We start from the raw sequence: 13,796 nt of genomic DNA, 5'->3' as shown, positions 1-13,796 counted from the left end.
AGGTTTCGTTCCCTCCTCCAGATAATTGGGATCCGATAAGGCAACCATAATCTGCATTTCAACCATACAAGCTTTTGTTGAAGCAAGAACCCTCGAATCAAACAAATTAACATCTTCTTCTTCTCCGAGTATTTGATAAGGCAACCATAATCATCAGTTAAACCATCCAAGCTTTTGTTGAGTCAAGAACGCTTGAATCAAAGAAATTAACACCTTCTTGTACAAAATTTGGATCAACTAAGAGATGAGGCTCGAATTAAATTACTTTTTACGATCAAAGATCTAGAAACAAGATTTGGAACCTTGTTCTAAATTGAGTCACTCTACCATCGAATTTAATCGAGAATTGATTGAATACAACCAGAATTGCTTAAAACGCTCGGATTTCTAAGGGAAAACGTCTCAACTCGAGAGATCAATGTCTTTCATCACAGATCTGATTTTTACATAATAATCTCGGTATTTATAGTCTCCACGTTTGTGGCTCTGATTTAATCCTAATCCCCTCAAATCTCCACAAAACACGTCATTTTGACCTTTCTACCATTACAAACTTTTTCAAATTAAAAATAATAAATAAAGTTTTCTAACAACTCATGAAATAATGCTTGCAACTTTATCAGCTACAGTGCAAATATTCAAAACTCTAAATGGTTCTTTCTCAATCGAATCAGCTTGTAATACATTAAATGATGGTTGAACCGAGCCTATCCAATTTTATAGATGAAGAACGAATGTTTGTTAAATCTTCTTAGCCTTGAATCTTATAATAGGTCCAGTTGAAACATTTGGAACACGATGATTCTTACAATCTCACCCAATTCAACCCAACAACGGGCGTGAATACCCTAACCTTTTACGAACAACATAGAACGCAACATTATGTGAGAGTTTGCCTGAAATTAGGTGACAAATGGCTCTTTTAGTTTAATACCCATCTTTTTCCACTTTCCATTTCTATCCTTCTTTTTTTTNTAATATTTAAATTATTTATAAAATTCTAATTAAGAAATTTGTTCAATTTTATTTGGTATGTGAGTTGGCTCTTTATTTCAACTTCAAATTTTATTTTAATCTTATTATTCATTAAGAGCTATTATATATACGAGGGTTCAATGTTAGAAGTTCATATCATATCTAAATGGCTTCTCTTACCGTAAGTGTTTTTGTAATAACGCTTCTCTTCCATTGTAGTTTCAATGTCTTTGAAGCTGCGGAGTATCACGAGAGTCCTGCTCCTGCACCAGCTGACCATTATCTAGTTGCCCCGAGCCCCCAACACCTTCCTCCGTCGAGCGAGTCTCCGATCCCCCACCAGCCACCGAGCCAATCTCCGATTCCCCACCACCTTCCCCCGTCGAGCGAGTCTCCGATCCCCCACCAACCACCAAGCCAATCTCCAGTTCCCCACCACCTTCCCCCGTCGAGTGAGTCTCCGATCCCCCACCATCCACCGAGCCAATCTCCGGTTCCCCACCACCTTCCCCCATCGAGTGAGTCTCCGACCCCCCACCATCCACCGAGCCAATCTCCAGTTCCCCACCACCTTCCCCCGTCGAGTGAGTCTCCGATCCCCCACCAGCCACCGAGCCAATCTCCGGTTCCCCACCACCTCCCTCCTTCCCCTTCGCCTCACTACGCCCCCGTTGAGCCACCTAAACCGCATACCTACCATCAAAGAAGGTCCATCGAAGTCGAAGGTGTTGTTTATTGTAAGTCTTGCAAGTACCCCGGTGTTGAAACCCTTCTCGATGCTAAACCGCTTTCAGGTTAGTTCGAAAAATAACATTTTTACTTACGAATCATTAGATTTAATATAAACCCACTTAAGTTTTAGCGCATATTTTACATGTAACCCGTGCATTGTTCTAAATTTGATATCGATTGTTGTTTGTTTACTAAAAGCGTTTATTCACATTGTCTAATAACGAACCTCGTATTGTATGAAATTGGCTACTTTCAACGTAAGATCTCTCGAAAACACCTGGTATCAATAGAAATAGTATCACTTATTTATATATCTATGATCGTTGCAGGTGCTATGGTACAAATGACATGCAAGAACACCAAGCATTCTCGAGTAGTTGTGACAGCCACCACGGACAATAACGGCTACTTCTGGCTAGCATCGAAGGACGTGTCAAGCCACGCATACCACCGATGCAAGGTTTATAATGTGAAGTCATCGGACAAGAATTGCACTATAACGTCGAAAATGAACGGCGGAATAGAGGGGGCGGAGTTGAAGCCGGTAAAGGCATTCTTGGACGTTGAGAAGAAACCGGTTGTGCTTTACCGTGTTGGACCATTAGCATACGAACCCACCTGTCCACGTTGAAAGTACGATGGGATCTTGGGGATTTTGATGATATGATGGTTTGAATTTATGTGCTTTTCTAAGCTTTTGCGATATCGTTGTTTTTTAATAATTTTTAATCTGAGTCAACGAGTTTTCGAGGTAAGTTTTTTTTCAATCAATAGATCAAAAAAAAAAAAAAATTACATTAGGGTAATTTTATGGTTAAATTAAATAAGGCAATTTTACTTACCTACTTAACGTAGTCCACCCAAATAGTTTAATTAAGATATGTCAAATTCCACCGAGTATATAAATGAAATCTAACCATACGTGTCTCCTAACTATATCTTCTAAATCGTCCACACTAACAATCCATCCTTCTCCCCGAAAAGGAGATTTTAGTAAATAACATTTGGCCTAAAGGTCAAGATGGTAATTTAAAAGAAAATTCGAAGGGATAGAGAGAGAGCCGTAGCGAAAATTTTAACCCAAAGTTGTATTTATATAAACTATTTATTTAATTTGTTTCTAAAAATAAAATTTTAATTAAATGAAAGTGATTACTTATTTACCTGCGTAATTAATGTTACATTTTATTATTATAATTTTATTAAATCCACTCAAAGATCTAAAATTAAAACACATTATTCATAATATATTTATTAATTAACAAAACTTTAATGGATTAAAGTTATTATAATAATTTAAATTAATAAAATAAACTAACTACAATTAATTTTCTAAAATTAATTAATATAATAAAATTGTTGAAATTAACCATAGAATCCAACAAAAAATAAATATTCTTTATTTATTATATGAAAACCTTCTACCAACCACTTAATTATTTTAAATTTTGAAATATCTATTTTAATATTATATATTTTTTTTAAAAAAAATACTTGTTACTATTACTTTGTAGTGATAGATAACATTAACATGTTATTAAATTATAAAACGTAGGGGTAAATATTTAACCCGACAATCCAACAACCCAGAACAACCCAACCCAAATCAACGGGTTGGGTTGGATTAGCATTTCAGATGGGGTTGGGTTCATTTTTCTGAAGCCAAGCTGAATCGGTTCGGTTTCGAATTCATAGGAAAATTTTTTGGATTGACTCGAGCTAAATAAAAATATATAAAATATATTAAGAATCATTTCATATTAATGGGTTTGTCAGGCAGACACCCGGACATGTTACTTTTTTATTAATATTATTATGTTATTTTATTATTTTTAATTTATATTATTTTATTATTTTTAATTTCTTTGTTTATATTATTTTATTATTTATTAATATTATTATGTTATTTTATTATTTTTAATTTCTTTGTTTATATCATTTTTTATTTATTAATATTATTTTGTTATTTTATTATTTTTAATTTCTTTGTTTATATTATTTTATTATTTATTAATATTATTTTGTTATTTTATTATTTATTAATATTATTTTGTTATTTTATTATTTTTAATTTCTTTGTTTATATTATTTATTATTTTATTATTTTTAATTTTCATTATTTCGTGTATATTATTTTTTTATTTTTTTATTTTTAATTTCTTTATTTAGTTTCTTTTAAATATAAATAAACTAACATATAACTATTAATACATTTTATACTATTTTTCTATTTTTAAGTCACTAATTCACACCTTTTATATTATTTATTATATAAAAATTTATTAATTATGATTTGACATATAACTATTAATACATTTTGTACTATTTTTAAATCACTATTCACACCTTTTATATTATTTATTATATAAAAATTTATTAATTATGATTTACAACTAATTTTAAGTTATTTTGATTGAGGTTGATAAATTATATATATATATATATAATTTTAAAGTAAGGTTGATAAATTATATATATATATAATTTTAAAATATATTTTAAATTCTAATGTATTTATTATCGATTAAGATATTTTTATATATTTTTTATTTTTGTTATATACAATAAAACTAATCATTTTTATTTAATTTCATAAACTATTTTTACATTTTTGTTACTTTTAACTCATTCTAAAAAAATATCGTATTTAGTTATCTTTAGTTTTATGACAATGTCAAAGTTAATATGTTACAATTTGCTTTTTTTTTTTTTTTTTTTTTTTTTTTTTTTTTTTTTTTTTTTTTTTTTTTTTTTTTTTTTTTTTTTTTTTTTTTTTTTTTTTTTTTTTTTTTTTTNTTTTTTTTTTTTTTTTTTTTTTTGTCAATAATTATACATTGACATGTGTTTGTGTGTAAATTTTTAATATATTTTATCTCATATTGTATCCGATAAAACTTAAAAAAAAAAATTGACCCCAACAGGATTGGGTTGTGAAAAGTTTCGAAATTCAACCCATCCGAACTTTTGGGTTGAGTCAAAAAAATCTCTCAACCCAACCCAATTCGGACCATGTACACTCCAAGTATAACTAATATCCCAACCCGGACCATGTACACCCCTAGTATAACTAATATCCCAACCCGGACCATGTACACCCCTAGTATAACTAATATCCCAACCCGGACCATGTACACCCCTAATATAACTAATATAAAGTTGTCCAAACGTAATTAGGAAAGTACTTCACTGTTTCAATCTAAATCTAAAAGCCATTTTCAACAAAAACTCAGCTCTAATATCAAGTTCTATTAATTTCTTACTACATATTTATAATTAATTAAACACGCAACCATAGTTATTATAATTGTTCTTCTATCATAAGACTATCAAAACATACAAAATCGCTATATTTATTTAAGTTTAAGGTAAAAATTGCAATGCTTCCAAGTTTAAGATATACCTCGATGAAATCGAACATAACACGAATCAAATTAACCGTTCCAAATCTCTCCTAAACTCGACCTCATGTCATCTCATTTCTTTTCCCGGTGGCTCCCTGTACAATTTACAAAGAATCAGTATTGATGTGAGGAACATCCAGAGAGTTGAGTAACCCATGCACCTCTATCTGTCCAATGAAAGTTCATCAATTTGGATCGAACTATCGTCGATGGATTATCGTAAGATCTTACCGTGGCCATGAAGACGAGATGCAGAATAAATTGTGAGCTGCTTGATCGTTAACCGTGGCAAGAATGGTGTGCCGAAGAATTTAGGACCAATGTTCGTTCGACTCAGAACAACCTACTTAAGCTCAGAAGAGTTCCCAGTGTTCATATCTGATACGGTTTGGTTTAAACTTCCTTGGCATCTGATTTTCCTTCTCAGAAGGACTGATCAAATGTCATTTTTGTTCGTGGAATAGAAGGGGCATTGTTTTCTATGAAGCAATAGTGGGCTCAACTGGAAGGTACCATATCAATCTGTACTGTATTTGTACTTTGTTCAAAGGAATTACCGTCGACAACCTCTTCAACGGAATTTAGTCGACGTGGTGATATAGAGATTGACGTTGTATCGACATCCATCTCAGTACAATGGCAGTCCTCCCCAGCAGTTTCGCCATTCACATACTTTCCAGACACAGTTGAATCAATAAGCAAGCTACTGGCATTATCGGTAATATAATTAGAAGCAGCTTCTTGTACCGAGGCACGGTCACTCTTGTTCTGGTTCGACTTAGACTTGTTTCTAAGTACAATATCCCTCAGATATACTTCCGTGTCAGTTTTATGCTCCTGGAAAGGACTCCTCGACTCTTGGTTGTTGCTCCCCATGCTGATTAGTGCATTCAACTGCTTCTGAACAGACATTGCAAACGATACAGCATGATCACGTATTAACGAATCGTGAGGTGGACAGCACAGCAGGTCGGTCAAGGCCTTCTGGTACTGCAATGAGCTGATTGATGGTTTTGTAGTTCCTTTCTTACGACATATGTTAATAACCTTGCAGATATGCTCACATAGATTACCCATTTCTGCCCATCTGCAATCACAAAGACCGAACTGCGAACCAGGATTCCAAACAACAAATTTCCTGTCTCGAGTAATTTGGTCGGTAACTTTTGCGATATTTCCTTCAACGACAACATCAGAGTCTGGAATTCTCAATGCTCTGCGCCAATATGTCAAACCACTCATCCATTCATCTTTCCAATACCGTGAAAAATTATTCTTCTCCGAGTACTCATCAAGCCAGAAGTAAGAGTGTACCTTTGTACCCAGCTTGTAGACCAACCAGTCCGTGCGCTGATAAACATCAACATCTTCTTCATTTAGCAATCGTAACTTCAATTGGCTGTGGTAAAACTCCATTGCAGCACATGTTTCCAGACTGGTGAGTGGAAGGTTTCTTAGTGCAGTAGTCCACAACCCTAAGACCAAAAAAATTTAGACGATGAGAATTTCGATATGCTCCTCCTAGTCGCCATGGTCTTGAAACTTGTTGCACATGTAATGAATGTATCTAGCCTTCAAAACTAATGTCATAATTTTCAAAATAACCCATTTAACAACCTAAATCTACCGGTAGCAGATATTGTCTTTTTTGAGATTTCCCTTTCGGGCTCCCCTCAAGGTTTTTAAAATGCGTCTGCTAAAGAGAGATTTCCACACCCTTACAAAGAATGTTTCGTTCTCCCCCTCGGGACTCAGCCTCCTCGCTGACACATTTTTCTAACAGATGCATTTTAAAAACCTTGAGGAGAAGCCCGAAAGGGAAAGCTCAAAGAGGACAATATCTGTTAGCGGTGACTTGGGCTGTTACACCCCCGGAACATATTTGTATCCAAATCGATAGCCCACTCTTCCTTCAAATAAAAACAAATGAAAAGAACAAAAGCAATCTGCTTGAATGATAGTGCTCTTGCACATTGCACTCGCATTTACCATGTCTATAGTCAAATATAAAAGAGTTATAAAATAATCGCATCAACCATCAATTTGGAGCCGTTAGAAGACTTTGGATGATAAATTATGCAGATATCTAGCAAATAAAACTGATAGCAACAAATTCAGCAAGCATGATAAATTGGAAACCTTCTTTTTCTAAGAAAACCTCATTATTAGAGAACGGAGAAGGAGACAAACCTAGTCTAGGACACCAGGTTGCCCTAAAGTAGTCAATTAAATCTGGATCATCAACTTGATCTTTAATCAGCTGTTCAAATAAATCCACCTTTTCATCACCTCGGCAAACTCTATCCACTGCTTGCCCAAGCTGTCTTAATATCTCAGCTCGCTTCTCAATTTCCACACATTTCTTCAGTACATTTTTATGCCATGCATGACGGACCCGCCAAAAGCTTAATAAAACAGAACATTGAAATATCTCCCTGAATAAAATCAAAGAAATACTCTCATTCACCTGAGGGTGGCATACTTGAATGGAAATGAAAGCATTTTTTTTTTTTGTTTTTTTTTTTTGTGTGTGTGTGGGGTACGAAATCGAGCTTTTAATGAAAAAATGGAAAAAATACAATACAAAAGACAAGCCTAAAAGAAGCGGGAGTCCAATCTTGTAGAATAGTTAGGTTTGCACTAACTAGTAGCTTTCACATTCGCCAACAACAAAAAGAGTTAGATTGTACTGATTAATTGAACTTAATAACCTTTTGTAGGGGGGAAATTTGAGCATAAAAAATCATTATAAGCCACTCTTATGGAGAATCATAAGAAATATTGACTGTATCTCTTTGAGTGGACTTATCGGTATTGGTTTATCCATCAAACAGTTGAAAAAAAGAAGTCAGCACAGTTTTCTCATATCCAACAAAATATAAAAAGACAAGACAGTATGAATCAATAGCATGTTTAACCAAGACAACGAACAGAATGAAGAAAGGAATTTAAGTCTATAGTTATAGACAATTAATGAACTGTTAAGATGGTTATCTTTTGATTCTGTGAGCCCAATGGATTGATTAGTCAAGTTTGACTTCCAAAAATGTCCTTAATTTCTGAAAAAGGAGAAATCGGTAACCTGATTGTCGGTACATCAGCAAGAGGATCGTCCACAACAAAGCCAGCCAACTTCCATGTAGGATCTTTGGTTTGAACTCTGCTATGAAGAGCCCTCATCCACCTATGGGCATCTCCACTGGAAAATCTTGGTGATATAATCCAAGCTACTGGAATTGCGTTGTAGTCTAAATTGAATACTACCAGACTATGAACTGGATACTGGACAAAAATGCAGAAAAGGCATAATTAGTATCATCTGACATTGAAATTGGATCTTATAATTTAACAACGTTGAAATAACTGAGACATAAGAATTAGCTGATTTACCTTCAACTTGTTTGTTCCAAACCTGGAATCTGAAGCAAGAAGGCCACGATTACCGAATCGTATCATTTGTTGTAATTGCCACTCTGTTTGAATTCCCAAAGTAAAGGTGTCTGTATCAGTAAAATCTTCATAAAAGAAAACATTACTACGATGGCCCTCAACCCACATGTTAATGCTTACTGCATCATCTTCATCAAGCTCATGAGTGGAACGCCTGATGCTTCTCTCTTGTATTCTTACATATCTATGAGTTAAAAGGTCATCACGGTTGCATGGACCACCCTGTTTCTCCACCGATTCATTATGTCTCTGCATAATGGTCTCCACAGAAACGCCAACATATAGAAGCGACAATACACGTAAACGAAGATCTTCAGAGATGTATGGTGCAAACATAGCACGAGTACCTTCAGCCTTCTTGTCTTGAGGACCATGGCATGGCAATCCCTTCTTGTCTACATGCTTGTCCTCATTATATATGATCAGTGCAATAGATGGTTCAGCAATTAAACGTTTGACAATGAAGTGGCACGTGCAACCCCTTTTAGTGTTTGGCCTTCCAGCATTTTTCTTCTTTGGTATATAAGTATTTCTACTGGGTCGTACAACTCCCCCCTTCCTGTGGTCATCAGGACCAAACGAACACCAATACCTATGTATTCGATGAACAACTAAACTTCTAAAATTTGAAGAAAAAAGACCAAGCATGAGATGAAAACATACGTATATATTACACGTCTACAAATATGGGACTTACATAATGTATTCCAGTACACCATCAACCTTCGGTTTGAAAGGTGCTTTCAATGCTCGTCGTCGCCTTGCTTCAACATGAAATCTGGTTGGACATTCTTTATTTGAAGATTCGCCACGTACAAAATCATCAACTCTAGCAAAAGGGATTACTGCAACTCTATCCACGTTGTCACGCCATCCTTCTACCTTAGACCACACAAGATCAGCGGAAGAAAATTCCAAGGTTGAAGGATTCTGTACTGGAAGAGAAAAAATCTCGTCCCATCTGGCCATCTAAAAAATGAAACAAGGAAATTACAAGTCAATAATTTAAGAAGCAGGACATGAAACGCATTTTAAAAGACCCAAATTTATAAGAACCAAAAATAAATTCTCTCTCAGCACGACAAATCAATTAAGCAAGAAACCAACAGCAGGCACAGAGCTTACCAACACATTGCAATATCGCAATCAAGGTACCAAAATCAAAATGTAAAAAAAAAATGACAAAAATGTTGTGTCCCTCTTCTTGATAACTAGGCACTTGTACCGGTACTGACTGTTAGATGAACACAACTCTCCACAATGATATGATATTGTCCACTTTGAGTATAAGCTCTCATGGCTTTGCTTTAATGGAGAGAGTATTCTTTGATTATAAATCCATGATCATTTCCTAAATTCGCCGACGTGGGACTAGTGGGATTTTCATCATTCAACACCGACAACATTTCTTCACATATCAAGGCTCACCAAACCGCGAAATGAAATTTATAGCACTAGAAATGACAACTTATCCACTTATCCCTAAAATAATAACAATGGCATACTTCATTGAACAGGGGGAGAATCATAAAGCAGAGGCATCTGATAGCCCAGAACACCCTATCCTTCCCAAAAGAGAAAATTCCAGAAAAAGAAAGTAATCTAAACAACAAAACAAAAAGAAGCAGCAGAAACTTAGCACTCTCCGCAGCCTGAATTTAACCGGCATGTAAACAAGTAGAGATAGAGGACAACAAATTGGAAGACAAAACGCCGACGAAAACAAACAATCAAAATGTTAAAACGCGAACTAGTTCATCGCTACAAATGACCTGACCATAAAACTAAATGCAATCACACAAACTCACAGTCGAATAAAGAAAAGTTCAAACAAGAGTTGGACAAAGTAAACTGCCTCAACGTACTGTCTTATCAGAAAATCAAAGCCTTCTGCAACTTGATGCCTATATCTTGTCGCACACTCCACCGAACCAAATGAAACTCGCCCTACGTAGCCAGTTGTTCCGACTCAATTTCCGTCGGCGAACGCAATACACAGTCCTCCAACCACCAGAAAATCAAATAGAATAAATTCGTATAGAAGTCTAGATTGATTCCGGAGATACTCCAGGAGATTGTTGGAGACGGAGAGTTTAGAGCTCTGATTCTCGGCGAGAAATGAAAGGAACAGAGAAGAAACAGCCACCGGAGGCGGTGAGGCTTGCGAACAAACATCTTATAAAAAGAAAAATGAAAAATGAAAAAAAAAAAAAGAAAAAAAAAAAATCTGTCAAAATTTTAAGTCAAATACTTAGGGCAAAATTAAATTAAAATTCAATAATACGACATGCTTAGGGTTCGACCAATCCAAACATGCATCTCGATTCCGTTTTTATTGATTTAAACCCTAAAAAACGCTTATTATCCTCGCATTAGGTCATAATCAACTTCTCCGATCATTCCAAGATGGATTTCACAAATAATTATTAAGAAAAATCTAGTACGAGTACTTACCCGTTGAAGTAATTCTTAAGTAAAACTTGATCGATGTGAGGAATCATGAGCTCGTGGCATACCAAAAAGGTAGGGAGGTCTAAGGTGACTTAGGGCATCACTAGGCTAGGCTCGATTCATGAAAGACATGTTTCGGGTTCAACTATTCGAAACATGCATCTCGGTTCTGTTTTTATTGATTTAAACCCTAAAACATGCTTTATTACCTTCACATTAGGTCGTAATCAACTTCTCTTATCATTTTAGACTCCAATCTAACAGGTTAGTCAACTTCTTCACAATGTCGGTTAGTCAACTTCTTCACAATGTCGTCGTCAACTGATACTCAGGTCTCACTTGCGAGAAAGGGAGAGTAGCACAAATGAGTATATGTTCAATATGTAGCTCGCTTAAAGCTAATCATATTACTTATACAACATTCACATACATAATTGAGGCTCTACCATAAGCCATCACTAAAATTAACACACATTCTCAATCATCGGTTGTATTTCACTATAACGACCCAGATCCACCGCTAGCAGATATTGTCTTCTTTAGGCTTTCCCTTTCGGGCTTCTCCTCAAGGCTTTAAAACGTGTTTTCTAGGGGAAGGTTTCCACACCCTTATAAATGGTGGTTTGTTCTCCTCCCCAACCAATACGAGACATCACAATCCACCCCCCTTCGGGGCCCAGCGTCCTCGCTGGCACTATTTCCTTCCTTCCATCGATGTGGGACCGCTCCTAAATTCGCCCTCGTTTGGGGCCCAACGTCCTTACTGGCACACCGCCTCGTGTCTACCCCCTTTGGAGAACAGCGAGAAGGCTGGCACATCGTCCGATGTCCGGCTCTGATACCATTTGTAACGACCCAAATCTACTGCTAGCAGATATTGTCCTCTTTGGGCTTTCCCTTTCGGGCTTCCCCTCAAGGTTTTAAAACGCGTCTGCTAGTGGAAGGTTTCCACACTCTTATAAATGGTGGTTTGTTGTCCTCCCCAACCAATGTGGGACATCACATCTACGGGTAGGACTCGTTCTACTCATCTAAACTAAATTAATTCAAAGGTCTTTTGAGTGGATTGAAATTCACTCGAGTCCTTGACTTACTTTTCATGCATCACTTATTTTGTAGGACCAAGTTATCACTTCAGTCCAACAACTACCGTTGACTATGGTTGAATGTTGTATAAGTATTTTTTAAGTTTAACTATGATCTTTTATACTCAACTTGGGTTCTGGTTTGAAAGCTTATTCAATCCACTATTGTTGATTTAATGACTCCCGTTGATCGACTGCTTGGTGTACAATCAACATTAAGCCCGTAGGAGCTCGTACTCATATCTAAATGCCATAAATCTATGTCGTAGGCTCGCCTAGACAAGCGTTTCAGTTCTACTCTTCTATCTCTGCTTACTTTGAATTTTCAGCTGGCTAGCTTCTAACTTTTCTACATTAGCTCGAGAAACTCTCACTAGTTTGCCACTTTTAGAGCATGTTGACTAGGCCGAGGTGTAGCTGAGTTCGAGGTATCTAGATAATTGCATTCTAGTTTTAGTGTATGTTGTCGTATTTCCAACTCTAATCTTCTATTCTTTGTGACAAATAAACTACTAGGGTAGTCCGCCTAACTCTAATAATCTCACAGGAGTGACCTCATGTCTATTGACCCTAAGTGCTCCCTTGTTCTGCTTTGACAAAAAAACACAATTCGGGAACAGTTCGAGACCCCTTGACCACACTCACATAGCGTACGTAATGCACTTATAGGTGCATATATGTCATACTAAATCTGAAGGTACATATGTGGTCTTACGAAGGTAAAGTTATCTCCTAGGGAGTCGGTGGAACCATTGTCCAGAACCTTAAAAAAAAATACCTCTAATATTAAAAATATTACGAGCGTTCGTATGATTTGATAACTCAATCAACCCAAACTATAAAGATCAGATTGGGTTAACTTTTCTTTTCAAGTTTTCGTTATAAACTCTATTTGAGTTGTTCAGATAGATGGCTCGGGGTTATTTAATTAAATTTTAAATAATTTTATGTGATTTAAAATTATAGGATCAAATGTCAATTCTTTGATAATTTAGAACTATAAATGCAAATCTTTCTCCTTTTAGTTTCCGTTATTTTTCCTTTGAAGAAATTTTCGCCAGTTTTTTTGTTGACATTTTCCACTCAATTTCGAGAGTCAACAAGTGGTATCAGAGCCAGGTTGAAGCCATCGGTGGTATATCATTGCGAAGGAGCCACCTTTATCAACAGTCAAGTTGAATAGCTCAAGTGGTTAGAGCGTCGACCTAACAACACACAGGTCTCAAGTTTGAGTAGAAGAAGATGCAAAGCACGAAAATACACACATTGTGTGGGGTCCATCCTGGACAAGCTCACTTACTCCTCCACGACGATTGCCACCGTAAAATACTTGATGCTTGACAAGGTCAAACTACAACGATGCCTTGTTGATGCGCGTCAACTTACAGGCCCAAGGAACCAAAGAAAGGAGAAACGATCGAGTATCGGGAGGAACAAGGTCCAACTACAACGACTGGGCCTTGTTGATGCGCGTCAACTTACAAGCCCAATTACGATCTGTGCCCGGAGTAGAACCTATCTCGGGCCTAGACCCCTAGAAGGGGAAGAAGAAGAGTCCCTCAGGACACTGATGGGTCGTCTCCGATCAATTACGATCTGTGTCCGGAGTAGAGTCCCGTCACAACCTGTACTTGAACCTCAAGAGGAGGTTGTTGATGAAATGCCCCAATGCACGGGCACCAAGGTCAGGAATGAGTCAAAA

General features: G+C 36.1%; 2 protein-coding genes across 3 annotated transcripts; one reads left to right on the top strand and one right to left on the bottom strand.

Moving 5' to 3' along the window:
• Window positions 1-1,130: 1,130 nt before the first annotated feature.
• Window positions 1,131-2,462, top strand: LOC111802142 (non-classical arabinogalactan protein 30-like). The gene is made up of 2 exons (XM_023686410.1): window positions 1,131-1,769; window positions 2,037-2,462. Exons 1-2 carry the CDS (start codon window positions 1,142-1,144, stop codon window positions 2,336-2,338), a joined length of 930 nt encoding a protein of 309 aa, XP_023542178.1. The 5' UTR covers window positions 1,131-1,141; the 3' UTR covers window positions 2,339-2,462.
• Window positions 2,463-5,041: 2,579 nt separating this feature from the next.
• LOC111802734 lies at window positions 5,042-10,718 on the bottom strand. Of its 2 annotated transcripts, XR_002816295.1 has the most exons (7): window positions 10,424-10,718; window positions 9,256-9,527; window positions 8,499-9,150; window positions 8,191-8,390; window positions 7,299-7,543; window positions 5,340-6,583; window positions 5,042-5,203 (listed from the first exon to the last, which is right to left on the bottom strand). XR_002816295.1 is itself a non-coding variant. In XM_023687209.1 (6 exons), the coding sequence occupies exons 2-6, from the start codon at window positions 9,525-9,527 to the stop codon at window positions 5,607-5,609; spliced, it is 2,346 nt and encodes a 781-aa protein (XP_023542977.1). In that variant the 5' UTR covers window positions 10,424-10,718; the 3' UTR covers window positions 5,042-5,606. The 2 variants fall into 2 exon arrangements, 1 of the variants encoding a protein (XP_023542977.1); XM_023687209.1 differs by having other exon boundaries at window positions 5,042-6,583.
• Window positions 10,719-13,796: the final 3,078 nt, after the last annotated feature.

Source organism: Cucurbita pepo, chromosome LG09 (assembly GCF_002806865.2).
Source record: "Cucurbita pepo subsp. pepo cultivar mu-cu-16 chromosome LG09, ASM280686v2, whole genome shotgun sequence".
Classification (NCBI taxonomy): Eukaryota; Viridiplantae; Streptophyta; class Magnoliopsida; order Cucurbitales; family Cucurbitaceae; genus Cucurbita; species Cucurbita pepo.
This window is presented reverse-complemented; position numbering and strand designations above follow the sequence as displayed.

Excerpts from the sequence above, each read along its gene's own strand:
- LOC111802734 (XM_023687209.1), bottom strand. The coding sequence starts at position 9,527 with ATGGCCAGATGGGACGAGATTTTTTCTCTTCCAGTACAGAATCCTTCA. Across the intron at positions 9,151-9,255 it reads GGTGTACTGGAATACATTAT|GTATTGGTGTTCGTTTGGTC; the intron begins GTAAGTCCCATA and ends TCGAATACATAG. Across the intron at positions 6,584-7,298 it reads AACCTGGTGTCCTAGACTAG|GGTTGTGGACTACTGCACTA; the intron begins GTTTGTCTCCTT and ends TTTTGGTCTTAG.
- LOC111802142 (XM_023686410.1), top strand. The coding sequence starts at position 1,142 with ATGGCTTCTCTTACCGTAAGTGTTTTTGTAATAACGCTTCTCTTCCAT. Across the intron at positions 1,770-2,036 it reads CGATGCTAAACCGCTTTCAG|GTGCTATGGTACAAATGACA; the intron begins GTTAGTTCGAAA and ends TGATCGTTGCAG.